The sequence below is a fragment of the Heterodontus francisci genome, chromosome 16, assembly GCF_036365525.1.
Source record: "Heterodontus francisci isolate sHetFra1 chromosome 16, sHetFra1.hap1, whole genome shotgun sequence".
Classification (NCBI taxonomy): domain Eukaryota; kingdom Metazoa; phylum Chordata; class Chondrichthyes; order Heterodontiformes; family Heterodontidae; genus Heterodontus; species Heterodontus francisci.
The window spans coordinates 36,703,214-36,721,612 of record NC_090386.1 but is presented as its reverse complement, the minus strand read 5'-3'; the positions used below and the strand labels follow the sequence as shown (position 1 = coordinate 36,721,612).

General features: G+C 39.2%; 1 protein-coding gene across 3 annotated transcripts in view; it reads right to left on the bottom strand.

Annotated features, from left to right (window-relative positions):
* LOC137378056 (nuclear receptor coactivator 5-like) overlaps window positions 1-18,399 on the bottom strand; it is a 47,439-nt gene that overhangs the window by 27,714 nt on the left and 1,326 nt on the right. The window contains exons 2-5 of one of the 3 annotated variants that reach the window (XM_068048114.1): window positions 12,895-13,104; window positions 6,239-6,346; window positions 5,450-5,516; window positions 2,897-3,037 (exon numbers count right to left, since the gene is read on the bottom strand). In XM_068048114.1, coding sequence (XP_067904215.1) covers window positions 2,897-3,037; window positions 5,450-5,516; window positions 6,239-6,346; window positions 12,895-13,087 — 509 coding nt within the window. In that variant the 5' untranslated portion in view covers window positions 13,088-13,104. The remainder of the gene's footprint in view (window positions 1-2,896; window positions 3,038-5,449; window positions 5,517-6,238; window positions 6,347-12,894; window positions 13,105-18,399) is intronic. The other 2 variants (XM_068048115.1, XM_068048116.1) reach the window with 2 other exon arrangements.

Here is an 18,399-nt window from a genome sequence, read left to right as displayed (position 1 = left end):
TTCTACTCTACATGCTATTCCTCAATATCTGAAAACACATCAGGCTTTACACTTACCATTTCTCACTCATCTGCCCGATTTGTCACTGCTTGTTCAACATGCAATAATTGCATGAGCAGAAATTTTCTCCACTTAAACATTGGAAGACTGAAGCCCCACCACAAATTTCATGCCCCATCCACTGTTTCCATCCCTGGAAACTAAGTAAGTTGAGCAAGATCATTCATAGCCTCGGTGTTGTGTTTAACTGAATTAAGTTCCTGACTACACACCAACTGCAAGACTGCCTACTTCTACATCACCCGATTCAGACTTTCCCTCAGCTCATCTTCTGCCGAAACCCTTATCCATGCCTCCGTTACTTAGATTAGGCTATTCCAATGCTCTCCAAGCCATCCTCCCATCTTGCAGCCGACAAACTTCTACACATCCAAACTCTGCTACACGTATCTTGACCTGCTCCAGATCTCAATTCACCCATCATCCCTGTGCTTGCTAACCTTCAATGGTTCCATCAGGCAGCTTAATTTCAAACCTACAACCTTGTTTTCAAATCTGTCCATGACTTTACCCCTCCCTATTAACCTCTGCCATACTACAAGCCTTTTTGAGATCTCCGCACTCAATTCTGACCTCCTGTGCATCCTTGATTTTAAATTGCTTCATACACTGGCAGCCCTGCTTTCAGCTGCATGGACCCTAAACTCTAGAATGCTCTCCATGAAGTCTCCACCTCTTTCCTCAAATGCTCCTAAAAACCTACCACTGATCAAGCTTTTGGTCACTTTTCCCAATTTCTCTTTTTATGGCTGTCAACTTTTATTGACATTGCTCATTAAGTGCATGTTACATGCACTGTATAAATGTAATTTATTTATTTCCTTGGTTACTGAATGGTAGATATACAACACATGCATATTTTGAGATCCTACAAAGCTTTTTGTTAAAATTAGTTTGTGGTCAAAATGGTGTCAGTGTAGCCACATCTGTGTAGTTAGGTGATTTCTGTTGGACATTTTTATATAGATGCAAGGTAAAAAATGAATGACAACTGGCTAGCACTGTCCAAAATTTCAGTACACTAAACCATGACTGCAAGGTTCTCATTTCTTTGATTAGATCAGTAACAACCAAACTGAAAAATCAAACAGAACACAAGCACAAGTTATCAACTAGGGCATCTGCAAAACACTGCCCGAGAAACTAAGAATATAACCACGAGTATCCCAAACAGAAAATAGAGTAGCAACACCAGGAAAAAGGCATTGTCGGATCTAGTTCTGAAGAATGAAGTAGCTCAAGTGGACCAAGTGTCAGTATGGAAAAAATTCGGAAAGTGATCATAGTATCTATCATAAGGTTTAGATTAGCTATAGAAAAAGGACAAGGAGTTGGGGGAGGGACAATTTCAGTGTGTTGAGAACAGATCTGGCCCAGGTAAACTGGAAAGATAGATTGGCAGGCAGGTGAAATGGGCAGATACAAGGCAGATGAAATTTAATGCAGAGGAAAGTGAAGCAATACACTTTGGTAGGAAGAACAAGGATAGCCAATCTAAAATGAAGGTTAGAGTTCTAAAGGGGGCGCAGAAACGGAGAATCTTGTGGATACATGTACACAAATCATTGAAGTTGTCAGGCTAGGTTAAGGAAATTGTTAAAGCATATGGGATCCAAGCCTTTTTAAAATGGAGGCAGAGTATAAAAGTAAGAAGTTATGAAGAATGTTTATAATACACTTGTTGGGCCTCATATGGAGGACTGCTCAAATCTGGGCACCGCACTTTGGGGAAGATGTGAAGGCTTTAGAGAGGGTGCAGAGAATATTTATAAGAATGGTTCCAAGGATGAGGGACTGCAGTTACGAGGAAAGGTTGAAGTTGGGGTTATTCTCCTTACAGAAGAAGGAGTGGAGATTTGATAGATGTTCAAAATTATGGAGGGATCTAGACAATAGATAGAGAACTGTTCCCATTGGCAGAAGGGTTGAGAACCAGAGGACAGAGATCTGAGATAATTGGCAAAAGAGTCAATGGTGACACAAGGACCAACTTTTTTTTTTAAATACAAAAAGTGGTTAGGATCTGGAATGCACTGCCTGAGAGGACAGTGGAGGCAGATTCAATTGTGGCTTTCAAAAGGGAAATGGATAGGCACCTGAAGGGAAAAATGGCCTCTTTTTAAGTGTTGAGCTCCAGCCTCAGACCAGCACAAGGCTGCTTGAATCGAACATTCCTACACTAGGTTAGTTAACATGGCAGAGATTCAAGACAACGGAGGAAGAATCAAACCTGATGTGAATTTTTCTCTATTATAACAAGACACCAAAAGCCTTCAGCAACTGAAGGTTTACCATCACTGACCATGATTCTCAGTAGCTTCCAATTACTTATTTCAGGGCACACCTAGATCCTTGGGAAATTCTGCCCAGTCTGCTAGATGTGTCTGTATTCTTGGATGTAATCAGGCAACAGGGGAGATTGGCAAAAAACAGATGTAAGCATCTAAAAACCTGACTTTTTTCAGTTGTAAAAGGTGAATACTTGTGACCTGAATTCATGGGTAGAGCCTGTTTTGCCCAAGACAAGAAGTTGGTCGCTTTGCCCACAAAAGCAAATTTGACGGCGACATTCACCTGACAAAGTCTGAAAGACAATTAAAATCTCGAGCTGGATGTTGCCGTATCCGTTTGTCCAAAATAAAAAATGGGGCACTTAAGGTACTATAACCTGTTAACATCTCTGGAAGTTAAAAAGCAATAACCATTAATGATTTGCATCAGTAACTGACTGCCCATTTTAAACAGCCAAAATTGTGTACAAAGATTGTTCCCCTGATTTGTTGTATGCAATATTTTATTGCAAGACAGGGAAGAAATCCAAAAGTAGTAATTGTACCTGCAGGTTGGGTCCCTGGGGTCTCTAGCATCCCTGTAACGATCATACAGAGGATCTCGTACATCTTGTTCATCTCTGGCTGGTCTGAGCGGAGAGCGTTCACGTCTTACATCACGTTCATCACCAAAGGCAAATGGATCTCTATCAAAAGCAGATGAACTAAATGAGCTTATTTGTGAACACAGACACCAGCTGCCTGAACACCCAAAGCCCGAATCTTAAAACCTCAGACATGGCAAGCACGTACCTACTGATTACAAGTTATTATATTGGAGTCTAAAGGTCCAACTAGATAGAATCACAAATGTAGAATGAAACATTGCTCAAACTCAGGAAGCTCACCGATGCTTATGGATTTGATTAAAATCTACCTGGATGCGCTTAAAATCCCTCATCAGCTAATAAAACAAGTTACCATAGTTTATTGTAACAACTAACTGAAACAAGCTGTGCACTCAATGCACAAAGTCAGAATTCCTGCAATGTCAAATGACAAAGCATCATTTTCTATTTATTTGGCAATATTTGTTTCAACTCATCTTAGTGCTTTCATAGTGCCACAGATCACATGTATTTGTAAACTGATACTAAATGGTGTCACAGTGGAATTTGAAGCCAACAGCTTGGTCTTTTTCGGTTACGAAATGTCAATGAAAGCCTCAACCAAGATACAGCCATTTATTTCATGCAATGGCAAATTGCAGCTTCTGCCCCCTTCCCTACCCCCAATACTTTATAAGGATCTGAAAATTTTGAAATGTTGCTATAGCCCATGTCACACAATTTAGAACATTGCACCGAAGCTTTCCAGCTGAGAACAATTTAGATTGGGAAATTCTGAGCAGCGCACAATTTTTCCACTTAATCACATTTGACTATGGTGCAGCTTAAATATTGTAAGAATTGTATTATTTAACACTGGAAAAAACTGGACCTGGTCTGGAAATAATGAGTTTAAAGAACTGACGCCAATACGCATTTCATAAATCAATAATTCAGCTATTGCTGTTTTTATAACCAAGGAACCTCACTACAACCTTTTTAGGTTCGATAGATCAGTGCCATAAATCCAAAAAGGCCTCTCCCGTACTCCCCTTTGATGTGACCATTGATGGCAATGCATTTAGTTGCTTTCTAAAGCTTTGACTCTTTCCCCCCACTGCATCATTCAGGATGGAACTGTAGCGGTCTTCTATATGCCATGGAAATCCAGTTAAATCAACATTTTTCAACAGTGCCGGCAACTCTTGATTCCGAATAGGTCACACCCACTTTCCGGACACGTCACTAAAATGTTGAATTTCCTTTGGAGTTACTGCGTAAATCACAATTTCCATCCAACTGCGAGTGAAATCTTTTGCTAATCAACTGCTACTTACCTTTCATTTACTATCTTACAAAAAAAGAGAAAGCAGTACAAAATGGAAGAGGGAAAGTTTGTACTTACGAAAGAAAACGTGTGATTTTCACCAAGTATGTGGCTATGAAATCCACAAAAAGAAATCATATTAATGTGCAAGTGTTGCAAGAAACTCCAACGATGGGATCTACTGGCAGAACTACAAACTGTTCCTTTCTAAAATTAAGGGAACCATTTCTTCAAGTAATCACCATTTGGGAGGCTGGACATTCCATGTTGTTGGTAGTACCAGTTTTGGATACTGGAGTATGTGTACTATGACTAATGGAGCATGCAGGACAACACACCAGTGACAATCCTATAATTTTCATTGCAGAATAGGTTTCAGCATTTCCAACTAGACCTACAGAATAAGATCTGTGCTTCAAGTCAGTCTCCTTGATTGAATCTTCAATTCAGTTGATCTGAATTTTCATTATTCATTATGTCAGCCTTCATTTAATACAGCTTTTAAGTCCTCATCTTGCACTGTGCTTCCAGATGAACGAGAATAATTGAAGGCTGCAGAAGTGTGTGGCAAGAGAAAACTATATGGCAATAAAGATCATTGCCAGCTCCAAATCAGCCTCCTGCTCCTTCACCCATTTCCCTTCCGATACTTACCTCACTAGTCATAGCACATAATTACCAGTTATATGCCTAAACATGTAAAGTGAATGGACGCAACGGCAAACGAGATGTGAAGTGATGTGGAACAGAAGCACGCTAATGAGAATCACTGGGACCCACAGTACATGGGCAACGTTCCAAAGAACACTTGGAAAATTCATTGCAAGTTGCAATTCATTTCAAAATGCACCAATTTTTATTAATTTTGTATAAAAACTAATTTACATTTTTGACATACATAATTAATGCTACATATTTTATTGTAAACTTGTAAAATGTACAACTGACTCACTACACAGAACCAAAATCCCGAGAAGCATCTGTAAAATAAAGTTGAATCACTTAAATGTGTAACTTACGTCACTGTAAAATGTAGAATAGCCACTTTAAAAGATTCACAAGTTCCCCAAGCAAAACGGGTCAATTTTAGAAGTTTAATATGCTGATTTAACCAAAGACGACTGTCATCCCATCACTGGTAAATAGTCTTGTCTTCGTGAAAAAAGATGCACAAGTTTTATTACCTTCTCGGAGGACTCTGTCTCCGTGCAGTTTTATTCGAATTTCTTCGTTCAGCTGCCATATTAACATCTGAAAAGAACCAACCAACGAATTTGTACAAAACAAAAACAGAAATGGACTTGAATGCAATCATATGACAAGACAGATTTACGTAAACGTTTATTAGCATATATCTTTACTGCATCAAGCAAAAAAAAAAAAAAAAAAAAAATCGCTTACAGGCGAATTTCAGACAAGCGATCACAAACTGGCATCTGTATTATGTACTCAATACAAATTTTTGGTGGAAACGTTATGTCAACAGCTTCCAAAATTTGAGCAAAATGGGAAAAACACTCCAGTACAGCCAAAGTCAAAAATCAGACGAAAAACTAGTTATTGCTGATCTTCACACCCATGTTTTGGATCAATAAACAGCAAGAAGATATCCCTGGAACACGAAAATGTGCTTACTCCATGAACATTTTCTGAGTTGTACCAAACATTTAATTAGTCGAACGGATTGAGTGGTGCAATGTTACCACATTCAGAATAAACTCTGGATCACCACAGCGAACATACTTGGATGCCAAACATGCCAAAACTAGTGTTAAGACACTAAAGTGCGCATTTTCAAATCCATTCATTTGAAAATATGGGCTGATCCACTAATGCACAGGGATCCAGAATAAAATTGAGCATAGTCAACAGTTAAGCAATACACTCCTTTACAGATGTTCTTTAATGCTTGTAAATCCCAATGCATTCATAGTATACATTTGAAGACACTTGCAGTTATCTCAGGTTCTTACCTAATCTGTACCCTCTACACATTCGCTCGTTCTCTCCTTGCACGGCAGCTTTAGCATCCTCAATACGATCAAACTGCACAAACCCAAATCCATGGTGCATTGACAAAGCTGCAAAATTAATGTTGTTAATGAAAATGTACATACCTGTGGGATGGAAAAATTCCAGATGTTCAAAAATCTCCATTCAATAGAGCAAAATTATTTCCCTTGACCCTTGCAAGTTAAACTGGCAATGTCTAGTTCACAGAAGGTCAATAGAAACGATGCCGAAGTCCATTACCTCTTCAAACTGTTCACTTGGCCAGGCAAAATTCCCGTGCAGATGAAAAAAACTCCAAAAAAATAAGGCTGCGAACGAGACCCCCCCCCCCACCCCCCAAGAACGAACAATTATCTCATCCTTAAGTTATCAGCCACTTGCAGACAATACCAGAATGAAGCCTATTTGCTTAAACCAGCCATCAGAACCAAAGGCTTAATTAATATATAAAATCTCGACTGGTCACAGAACTTGAAATTGTAAGTTTTAGTATTAGGTGGTTAAAAACCGGACTTCAAAAGGAAAGTAATTTGAAGTATTAGATCAGAATTTATGGAAAACCTTTCAAGATATCAATATGTACTAGAACTCATGTGTTAATGTTTAATCAAATCCCAATTTGTTCCAACTTTGCAAAGTCACTCCAGTTCTATGCAAATCAATACTTAGCTCTTGGCTCATCGCCACATCATTGTTAAGATCCCTATTCTTAAATGGTCTGTTGTACAAACATCTTACAGGACATTTCCACTTATCCTGCAAGTGCTTGTATATACCAAACATATCTGCAATGAGGATTACTTAATTGATAATGAAAAATGCCACATTTGAGATTATAGAGTTTATACTATGATAGCCAAAGTTAATGTGGAACAGTGTTGCTAACATTGGCATTTTGTGCATCATAAAATGTTACACATGAAGATTTAAACAAACCTTCAAATTTATAATCAAACTGCCACTGGCTCAATGTAAGCATCGGTGTTGTCTGTGTTTAAAGAGACAAAAGCAGCATTCTTTCAATACAAAGAAGACGGGCTCTCAGCTTAAACTCAGCCATAAAAACTTTATTTCAGACATTTTCTGGTAGATGTCAACACTGTCAAATACAGTCATACATTAGTTTAATGTAACTGTCACACCTGGCACACAACTAGTAGTTAGTAACTTAGTAGCCAAAAAGATGGCCACGAAGATCTATTCCATGGGAATACCACTGCTATTTAGTAGACATTGCCATTTTAACCTCAATAGAACCTAGGTTTTAGACACTGGCCAATCTCCAGAAGCCAATGTGCAAGCTAATAATACAAGTATGACTAGTCACCTTGAAAAGCCCGGGCACTCTCAAAGTTAACATGCAATACTTTTTTACTTTCTCAAAATAATTTAATCAGATTCAAAAGCTGTGTTTGTTTCTGTCACGCAGGTGCAAGGGTCTCAGAAGAGTAGTGATTTGTCAAAAATGTAGAGCAAAGCTTTCCAAGTCCATTCAAGCTTCAATGTTGTACATTTAAAAAAAACATCAAATTAGCTGACCGTAGTAAACATGGATGCCTAATTAAATAAAGCAAAATTCTCACAATCCAACTGTACTCGTCAATGCGGCAGCACCCCATTGATCAGTATAAGGAGGGAGCAGGATGTCAGGTTGGCTATTACTACAGTTCCCAATCTCCACTATTCCCACTGTGTAAGCCATCAAGTGCAACTTAGATTAGTTAGATGGTAGAGAAAAAAAAGCAAAGCAAAAGGGAACAAACTGCTTTGGAAGTATATCAAATTCTCTAAACATGCCTACCCTGGACTGGGAGCCTTGTGGGGGGTGGGGAGGGCAGAGGCAGAGAAACATTTTCTGCTGTCTCAGCCAGCCATATACTTTAGAAATGTAAAATCAAGATTACACAAAGGTATTTCTGTAATTATTAATGCCCAATTCTTAAAAGACTGAATGCTAGGCAATACTGTAGCAGCTGACATGATACAAATGGTCAGACTGCAATTTGCATCAAGCAACTTGAAACTGAAATAGCACTTGATTGTTGCAATTCATCTTCATTAGTGAAACATCCATCATGAATCAGATCATAGTAGAAGCTAAAAATGTGAACACTATTTCCAAGCTTTAAATGAGTTCTAGGTATTAGAATGCTAAATGGTGTTAAAATATAACTGATGCAGTAGCTACTACTTGTGGTGCATGCCTTGGATTCCTCAATGAACTCACGCCAGCCAGCCAAGTTACCCATACTTCTCATCCAATTTGATGGTAAAGGGGGCTTAAACAGCCATCAGACGAGATGTTAACGAGAGCTTGGGATCTGGACGACAGTTCAACTATTCCCACTTAAAATGCATATGTAGGAGACATTGGGCGAGGAAAGGGAAGCACTGCATAGGACAGAAACATCAACAACCTCACATGGACTATAGTGGTTTTAGATTGCCCATGTAGAATGGGACTGCAAATGAATACAGCTTCATGCCATTGCCAATGCACCAGTTTCCAAAGGGTGATTTTAAACTCTGGTTATTAAGTGATCATGCTTCATCAATTCAATGCTATTAGCACAATTCCATCTGTAGACAATTATTTTTAAAATCCCCCATTGTCCAGAAGGACAGCATAAAAAGATTTCTGGGCAAAATCAGTCTTCAGCTTTCAAACATTCAGTTCCTTGGGTTAGAAACCATATCCTAATGTATGGTGCGAAAACCAAAGTGTGAGGACAGTTTGGGGAAAAAAAAACTATGTATGAACCTTTGCTATAGATGGTCATTCACATCTGTAAAAAAAAAAGCTAGCAATGATTATACCCTGATCTTGAACACTGCACAAGACAGCCAGATATTGTTGGTATCCAATATCACTTCAGTAAGTGCTGCAGAGATGTGATAGGCCACCGCTATGCTTTAATTACAGCTGACCGCCCCAGCTCCCAACACACAATACTATATGGGTGGCCAAGAACATGTGCAACCAACAATTCAAAAGGGAAAAATCTATGGAATATTAATAGTGGAGCCTATCTACCCCCGCCATCCCCACTACAAATTCTCCTCCGTTAGATTTCGAAGTTTAAATTCCAGGGTTGACAACCAAGCTAGCAATAACCACAGAAAATTCATATGCGTGGACTAGGAAAACAAGGACCAAGCTTTGATTAACCAAATGGCCCTTTATAGTCCTTTACTAATTATGTTTGCTGCAGTGGAGCTTCTCCAAGCCTCTGGGACCAGGCAGCAAAATGGACGTCAGCCCCAATTACAAGCAACTGTTGTCAATGTTGTGCCAGTCAACGTACAAAAATTATTGTGGGTAACACATCAAGGATTCTGCATGCAACAAGTCACTAAAATCAATAAAGAGAGAAATACATGTACATACACCAGTGAATATGAATTTGAAATTGGATATAAATACAAGGGAAAAAAAGATTCACTGCTAGCAGGGCAAAAGTTTCAGCTTTTCAGCTGAAGAAAAAACAAGCACTAGAAATGACTGTACACCTGGTTTTGGACAGTTCATAGCTTTAACTTTTGATCTTAAATTATGTAAAATTAGTTTGCAGTCAAGTTGAAAATCATCCTCAGTTACTAAGTTACAATACATAGGCAGATTACAAAATGCTTGCCATTTGCACTTGCAATTCCAAACTGCTTTTTCAAAGACATTAATTGCGTGGAAGACATCCCATACTTATATCTGAATTTGACTCCCAAGGAATACACTGTGTATTGGACAGACACGCTTCCTCCACTATTAGACACCTTCACATCTACTGGGTCTAATGTCATTGGCACAGCACACAAGTTTCCTTTGCAGAAGATCATATTAAGGATAGAAATTGTGCATGATGTCTGCAATTGTTAAGTCTGCTCCAATCACCTCAAATTCAAAAATGAGATTTCCAATTTAAAGCATTAAAAGGTTAACCGAAGATCCTAAGTTTCCATCCATACTTCTTCCATCCTTGACAGTCGGACAGACTTTAAAATCAACACTTTTTCTCCAAAACAGCAAATGAGCCTCTGGTCTGATGGGTAATGAACATTATTTATGGCAGTCTGTCATTAATGACCAACATCCATGCTGGCAGATATCAAGGCTGGCACTGAAACCATTTGCCTGGATGGGGCAGAGATACTGAACACCCAAATTTCTTTCTGGAAATATCTGACCAACAGGTCTTTAGAAATGATCCAAGCCTGTGGGATAATTGACAACTTAAGGCAGGCTTCTGGAGAGAGAACTGCTTGACTAAAAAGAACCTGGGAGAGGCTAACTGCAGTCTCCCAAGCATCTTGAAACTTATCCCCACACAAGACAGTAAACCAATAAATCTGCAAATACTGAACATGCTAGATATACAATTTTGTTGGGGAGGGGTCTAGTCAATCAAAATTGAAAAGGAAATACATTCCCAGCATTGCCTTTCTCCCCACCTATGCAGATGTACAAAATATCCTATTTACAAGAGGATGTTTATCCTTCACATACATTAGTAGCCCACACTAGCTTAAGGCATTGGCTAATTCTATCAGACCCGTCTTCAAGAGTTCAGGGTACAAAAGGTTAATTTTCCCAAGAGATGTACATTATCCCTTAAACTTAGGCATACTAGAACAGAAGCAGGATGCAAAGAAAACTGTCAACACAAGCTCAATTTTATTCTGTAAAAGTTGAGATCACAGGCTAGCCCAGTTTTTCCTCTCAAATGTGCTAACTAATCCACAGATGTCCTCCAGAAACTCAACTAAGTGGAACCATATCAGCCTAGTCAGCAAGCATCAATGTGCTATCACCCATGCAGGGAATAACAGCCAAAGCTTGTTCCTAGTGTTCACACAAGCACATCCCAGTGATCACTAGTCAATAACAAGGAAACCAGATCAAATTTTAATTCACTTATCCAGATCACTAAATTCAAGTAGGAATTCAAAGACTAACATAACTACCCAGTCTATCATTTCAGTCTGAACAGTTTTAAACTCTGGCTTGGGGCACACAGAAAGGCAGCCAAAAGGGCTTCCTTGGTGACCAATGGGGGAGGTCCAAATGACTACACATTAAATATATATGACAGTGTGCCCCCTACGATCCTCTATGTCATGAACTAGACCTTGCAAAATGAGCAAGATACAAGTTGAATATTATATGGGCAATGAACTGAACTCAGTTTTTCTAGGCATGAGACAGACCAGTTGGCAGGACCATTAGAAAAGGTCTGGACAACCTGAATATTCAATTCAAAGCCAGAGGTCACGACTGCATTTAACCACAATGAGACAATGACCACTTTTTTTTTTGGGGCGGGGGGACAAAATTTGGTGATAGAAACACTTAATCAGTAGGCTCTACTTTAGGTAATGAAATGTGAACCGAACTATATTTGGAATGAAACTTTTCCTGGACACCCTCTCTTCCCAAAGAGCAGCCAGAGGCAGAAAAACAGTTCTTTCCTGTGGTACATAACAGATACACGAGGCTGCAAATATTTTTCTTTAAAAATAGTTTTATTTCCAACACCCAAAATAAAAACCTTAAACTGTTTGATGTTCTTTGACCTAGAATGCTGACCTCCAATCAGAAAGATTCACTTATAAAATCAATTACAATATGTGAAATCATCTTTTGTCAGAAGATCTTGCAGCATTGCAGATTTTGACAAGTTCGATGACAACAGTTCAAATGTGCAAAATCGTGGTCATGGGCGACAAGAAATCACATCACAGGTAAGCCACCTATAGCTCAAATTCTCAAGTGGAATATCAACAAAATCCAGCTTAAGTTGATGAGTTCCAAGTTGGAACTCAATAAAAGGACAAAGCAGCTATTGCTACAGGCAGAATTAAATTTAGTCACAGCAGAATGCAAATTTTCATGTTGGGACTACAAGCCAGTATCAGACTTGTATGGAAAATTAGAGTACATAAAACCATTTCACAACAGCATTTTAAGTTGCAATAATATGGTACTCTGGTTTTTATAGATGAGAAAAGTAAACCAAAATACTTTGGTATTCGGACAGTGCTCATGTGCGTGGAGACATTTATTAGTAGGCTTCATTGCAGAAAATGGGTCAACAACCAGCAGGCAATTTGCAAGTTTCCCTGACAAGTTTCCCAAGCCTTGGTCTTCTTCCCCCAGATAAGGGTGTCACCCAAGATTTTTTTTCTGGAACACCATCTACTTGTGTATATTATGATACTGTACAAATGTGACTGAACTTGACATTAAAGAACCAAACTCACCTCTTCCAAAAAACCTGTTTAAACATTCTCCCTTTGCAAGTTTTAGGAATTTCCATTACATGCAATGGGAATTCAGAGCTGCGCAGTCAGCAAAGGTGGACAAACCAATGCTTCAACAGTTTTAGCATATTGCTCCACCCAATCAGGAACAAACTATTGGGCCAGAAGTTTCTTTAGTCTTGGTGTTTTTGAACTGAAACTGTTACTAACTTCTTAGGAGCAATGACATCGAACAGGACGAAGGTATTACAGTTCAATTCTGAAATTGTGGTAACATACCTTTCAAGTAGTAACAGGTAGGACATAAAAAAAAATCAAGTACTGGATTCAGTTGGAAAGTCTAATGTTTCCAGATACTAACCATTTATCTTGCCGTATTTAATGAACATATCTTCCAAATCCTTCCTCACCATGGAGTTGGTGGGCAAATTTCCAACAAAAATGCGCCTCTCAAGATCTCGAGGATCAGCACTGTCAGTCTTGTTACTTGCACCGCGGTCACCACGCATTCTGCGTTCTCGGGACGGGCTTCTGCTTCTTCTCCGGGACATCATTTAGAATCCTTTACGTGCTTTACCACGTGAAACAAAAAGAGAGAAAATTGCCATTTGCATTAGATTACGAAAGTTTGAGGGGAAGTCGTTACCGAAAAGTGTCCTACAAAATAACTTCAAAAATTAGATGAAACTTTCAGATAGTTAGAGCTACCACATTCAAGTTAATCAAAGTGCAAAATTATGTTCTCTGCATTTCATTGTAGTGTCAGTAATTAGCTGACAAAAATCCCTAGCATTTTATACTCACATTTTACAGGAAGGACATCTTGTCACGGCAACCAAATAGCTTAGATTTAATAAAAGGTAGAGACCTGTATATTATTTGAGTAATATTTGTAGTTTAAAATTTTCCATCTAGCTCCCATTAGTTTCATGAAAAATCAGATCGACAGGGATGCACAAAACTAAAAGGCCAGCAACTATTGCAATTAGCTAACTGGCCAAATTAAGATAGAAAGGCAGAAAATTAAGCAATCTAATAAGTTATTGTAATTAAGAGCAGTGTGCTCGAGTCCTAACCGATGCCTATTTCTGAAGATGAGCCAAAGTTTGCTGGTACTAAATTCCATGTAAAATATTAGAAAGCCAACTCCTAACAGTACCTTAGATTCATCTTTAAATTAGAAAGCAACAATTTAACATTCCAGGCTTGAAAATGAACAGAAGCTGAAAGTGTTGCCAGTAAAATTGATAAATTTTAAAGTAGGCGTAATGGTGAAACCAAAGTGTTGATTTAATTTCCGTTAAGATTCACTCCAGAATTGGCCTTTATAGCCACTCCAGGCGCTGCTTCACAAACCACTGACCACCTCCAGGCGCGTATCCATTGTCTCTCGAGATAAGGAGGCCCAAAAGAAAAAAGAAGAAAAGGATGCAGAAATTGCTACAACACATTTGAAAGTGTTAATGGAGATTTTATGCAAGAAAATGGCAAGAGGATAACTTAGTATATTAGCAACAGCATACTTACAATTTGTAATCATGGACTGGCTGTCTCACGTTCAACAGAACACATACCAGACAGTTTGTACAAGTAAACGTATAGTTCAATTCTACACTTAAAAAATTAAATATACTCACCCAAATCAGATTGGCAATGGATGTTCACAGGATACAGTTCCCACCATCTAAACCAGACTGCCAAATAATTTGAATGAAATGAGCGGAAGACGGGATGGATTGGATGAAGAAAATTTTTTTAATGGGTATTCAGCTGTGCGCCATGTAAAGGATCACATCAAAGGCACTGCATCGAAATTGGCTAAAATGTATTGCTAACTCCCAGGATCATTGCTACACAAGCATCTCACCTTCCAATCCCTTAAAACAATCTTAGCCTCTAATTTATATTTTAACACAAAGCACAAGTGAACTAGCATCTCCTACAGATTCTGTTCAGACTTTTAACCCTTGTGCATTTTCCTCTGGCTGGTCAAGGAACTCAAGTGGAAAGCTACCCAACCTTTTAAAAAAAATTAGGTCATGCCAGTCACCACTTCAGCGATGGGCAAACTAACAAAAAAAATTAGGGACAAAATCAATAGTCACACGGACAAATGAGTTAAGGAAGGAAAGCCAGCATGGATTTCTTAAGGGAAAATCATGATTAACTTGGGAGTTTTTTTTTTTGCAAAACAGAGGGTTGATGAGGGCAATGCTGTTGATGGGTGTACATGGACTTTCAAAAGGCATTTGACAGTGCCACACAACAGACTTATGAGCAAACTCATAGCCCATGGAATAAAAGGGACGGTAGCAACATGGATACAAAACTGGCTGAATGACAGGAAAGAGTAGTGGTTAATAATGCTTTTCAGGCTAGATGAAAAGTTTGTAGTGGAGTTTCCCAGGGATTAGTGCTGGGTCCCTTGCTTTTCCTGACATATATTAATGAACTAGACCTTGGTACACAGGGCACAATTTCAAAGTTTGCAGATGATAGGAAACTTGGAAGCATCGTGAACTGTGAGGAGGGTAGTGTAGAACTCCAAAAAGACAGACAAGTTGGTAGAATGGGCAGATAGGTGGCAGATGAAGTTCAATGCAGAGAAATGTGAAGTGATGATTTTGGTAGGAAGAACAAGGAAAGACAATATAAAGGGTACAATTCTAAATAAAGGGGGGGCAGCAGCAGCAGAGGAACCTCGGTGCATATGTGCAGAAGTCATTGAAGGTGGCAGCACAGGTTGAGAGTGGTCAATAAAGCATACAGTATCCTGGGCTTTACTCATAGCGACAGACAAGAGCAAGCAAGTTATGTTGAACTCATGCAAGACACTCATTCTGCCTCAGCTGGAGTATTGCGTCCAATTATGGGCACCGCACTTGTGGAAAGACGAGGAGGTATTGGAGAGAATACCGAGAAAATTCATGAGAATGGTTCTAGGGATGAGGAATTTCAGTTATGAAGATGGATTGGAGAAGTTAGGACTGTTTTCCTTAGAGGTGGCTGAGAAGTGATTTGATAGAGGTATTCAAAAATCATGAGCGGTCTGGACAGAGTAGACAAGAAAGAAACTGTTCCCACTGGTGAAAGGAGAGAACAAGAGAGCAGAGGTAAACGAAGCAAAAGTGACATGAGGAAAAACATTTTCATGCAGCGAGTGGTTAAGGTCTGGAATGCACTGCCTGAACATGATGGAGGCAGGTTGAAGTATTCAGAAGTGAACTAGACAGTGATATGAAAAGGAAGAATGAGCAGGGTTATGGGGAGATGGCAGGGGAATGGAACTGAGCGAGTTGCTCTTTCAGAGAGCCAGTGCAGACACAATGGGCCAAATGGCCTCCTTCTGCATTGAACAATTCTGTGATGCAAACATGCATTTTGAAACTCAGACTTGTAGAAGACCTCTCTGTAAAGACTTACATCTCTTCAAAGGCAGAATTTCTTTTCAAAGGTGGCACATTCCTATTGCCTCCAGTCTCTGAAGAATTCTTGCATCCAGAGTGGTTCCTGTTGCCTCATGTTTTGGAAAACCCTGGAACCTATAGACAACTTCGACTGCTGGACTACTGCTTTAAAACCCAAGCAGGCTTGTTGTTACACCCTTGCTGAAAGACCTATGAGAAGCCTGCTGCAGGCAAACTGCCTTGAACACCTTCCCAAAGACTGGACCAACCTCACCTGGAGAGACTTGGGGGTGGCATCTGACTATTCAACTCTGGGACACCTCACCATACAAAAACCATCCTAAGAGTGCAATAAACAATCATTTTTATTATCCCTTCTGCTCTTAAACAGCTGTAGAACAAAAACTCCTCTCCCCCTAGTTAACCTTTTTTGAATGCATGTGTGCGCATGAAGGCTGAGGAACTCAGGAGCTTTTTATGTATAATAGAATCTCATTTGCAGTTGAGACTTATTTATTTTCTAATAGTCAATGTTGCTGTTTAAACAAACCTGGTTTGGTGTGCTGTGCTATATCCTAGGGGACAAATAATGCATCTAATTTGGCTATTCTTCAGTAGATGGGTAACTGATATCTTGTGACCTGTGGAGAAGTGGGACTGAACTAACAGTGCATTTCTCCCGCCTTGGTCGTAGCTACATTATGAAAGGGAACGTCTCAAAGCAAGGAATTATTTTTGACGTGCTGTGTAGTATGTAGACAACTGTCATAATCCCCCATACTATATTCACAGATCATCCTATGAATTTATATTATTGCATTCCTACCTGTAATATGTAAAATGTTTAGACACTGCATGTGCTGTACAGGGACGGTTTTTATTACTTAGCTTCCATGGAGGACTGATGCCAGCTCGACACACAAAAATAAGGAAGAGCTACATATGGAACAGATTTTAATAGTGCCCTCATAGTAGACAACCATTAAGTTGGAAGTGCCTCAACTTTCCCATGGTGCTGCCACTCATCACTACTGTGGCTCATGGTAATGAGCCAAGAATTTGGATTTCACCATCTCACTCCATCTATCCCAAATACTGAGAAACCAACTACTGCAGAAGAATTGAACTAAAACTAGGAAGGAAAATGAAAAATAACCAGGCTAAACTTAAAATCTTCTCAATCAAGATCTGATGCTGACAAGGGACAGCATGCAGAAATAGAAGGGGCCAAGTATAAACCCTTTTAAAGATTCCAGAGGTAGCAGGAAGTGAAAACATTGGCAATTTTCTTCTTATGACTGGATAAATAGGTATGGAACCAGAGGATGGCTAAACTTCAAATATCACGCTATTTCTCCATCAGTGCAGAAACCAAAAGATTTTGTGTGCCCACTAATTACCCCAGATTTTTCCATTTTCAGCCAGGGATCTAGACCATCACCCATTGCAGTAGATAGGGCATGGTAATTAATTTCTACTTTAGAGTGACATCCTGTTAAATACTATTTATTTCCAAGCAATCCCAAATGATTGCAAAGTTTAACCAGTTACAATACATGTTCTGTGTACGTACTTCAAAAAGCAATAACCGTTTAGTACCTTATGAAAATCTACACCATATTACTCAAACCTGATAGAAAGTAAGGCTCTATGGTGTTGAAAAGCAATTCGACTATGTAACATTTTGAATTTAAATCTAAAATCAGTGCCCTTCATGATTACCATGTGAAAAGTTAAAGACGGCAATAAATCGAACATACTGCAATTAAAAATATGGAACTTTGGCTTAAGGTTGTGGTTTATGGCTTAAAAGTAAAAACATTGGACAGATTTGTGACAACAAACTTGAACTAGTTAAGCTCCAAAACAAATATCTTTGCAACAGTGGAAGAACAGCAAACGTGCACAAGATGGATGAAGGTACTTTATTGAGAAATGAATATCTGAGTATTATCTCTGAAATGAAACAGAAATACAAGGGTGCAAGATCAATCGATTGAAGTACGGGCACACGTTGAAGAGAGACGATTTTCAGATAAAATGCTTGAAAAGTAACTCAGAATTGCACTTGCAAATGTTTGGTCATAGAACTTATTGGTGCAAATAACGGATAATTTCGAGAACAGACGCAAAAAGAAATCCGTGCTTTATTCGTCTTCTCATTTCGGTACTGTTTTAATGAAAAAGTCGAGACAATAACATGACGTTTAATAATGTATTCAGAATTATGAACAAACAACGCAGCAAAATCCGAAGAAACGTGCCAAAAGTATCCCCGTTTCCAAAGGAGCGCGAAATTCACCCGCCATTTTAAAAACAGACCAGCCTCAATCTGTACATTGCAGATGTCTCCACAAGATGCCGCTTCTCCCCTCGCTCATTTCCCTTTCCCCGCCCGCCGCAACGGTCCGGCTGCTACCGCGAAGGTCGCCTCGTCCGCCAACGCTCTGAGCAACCCT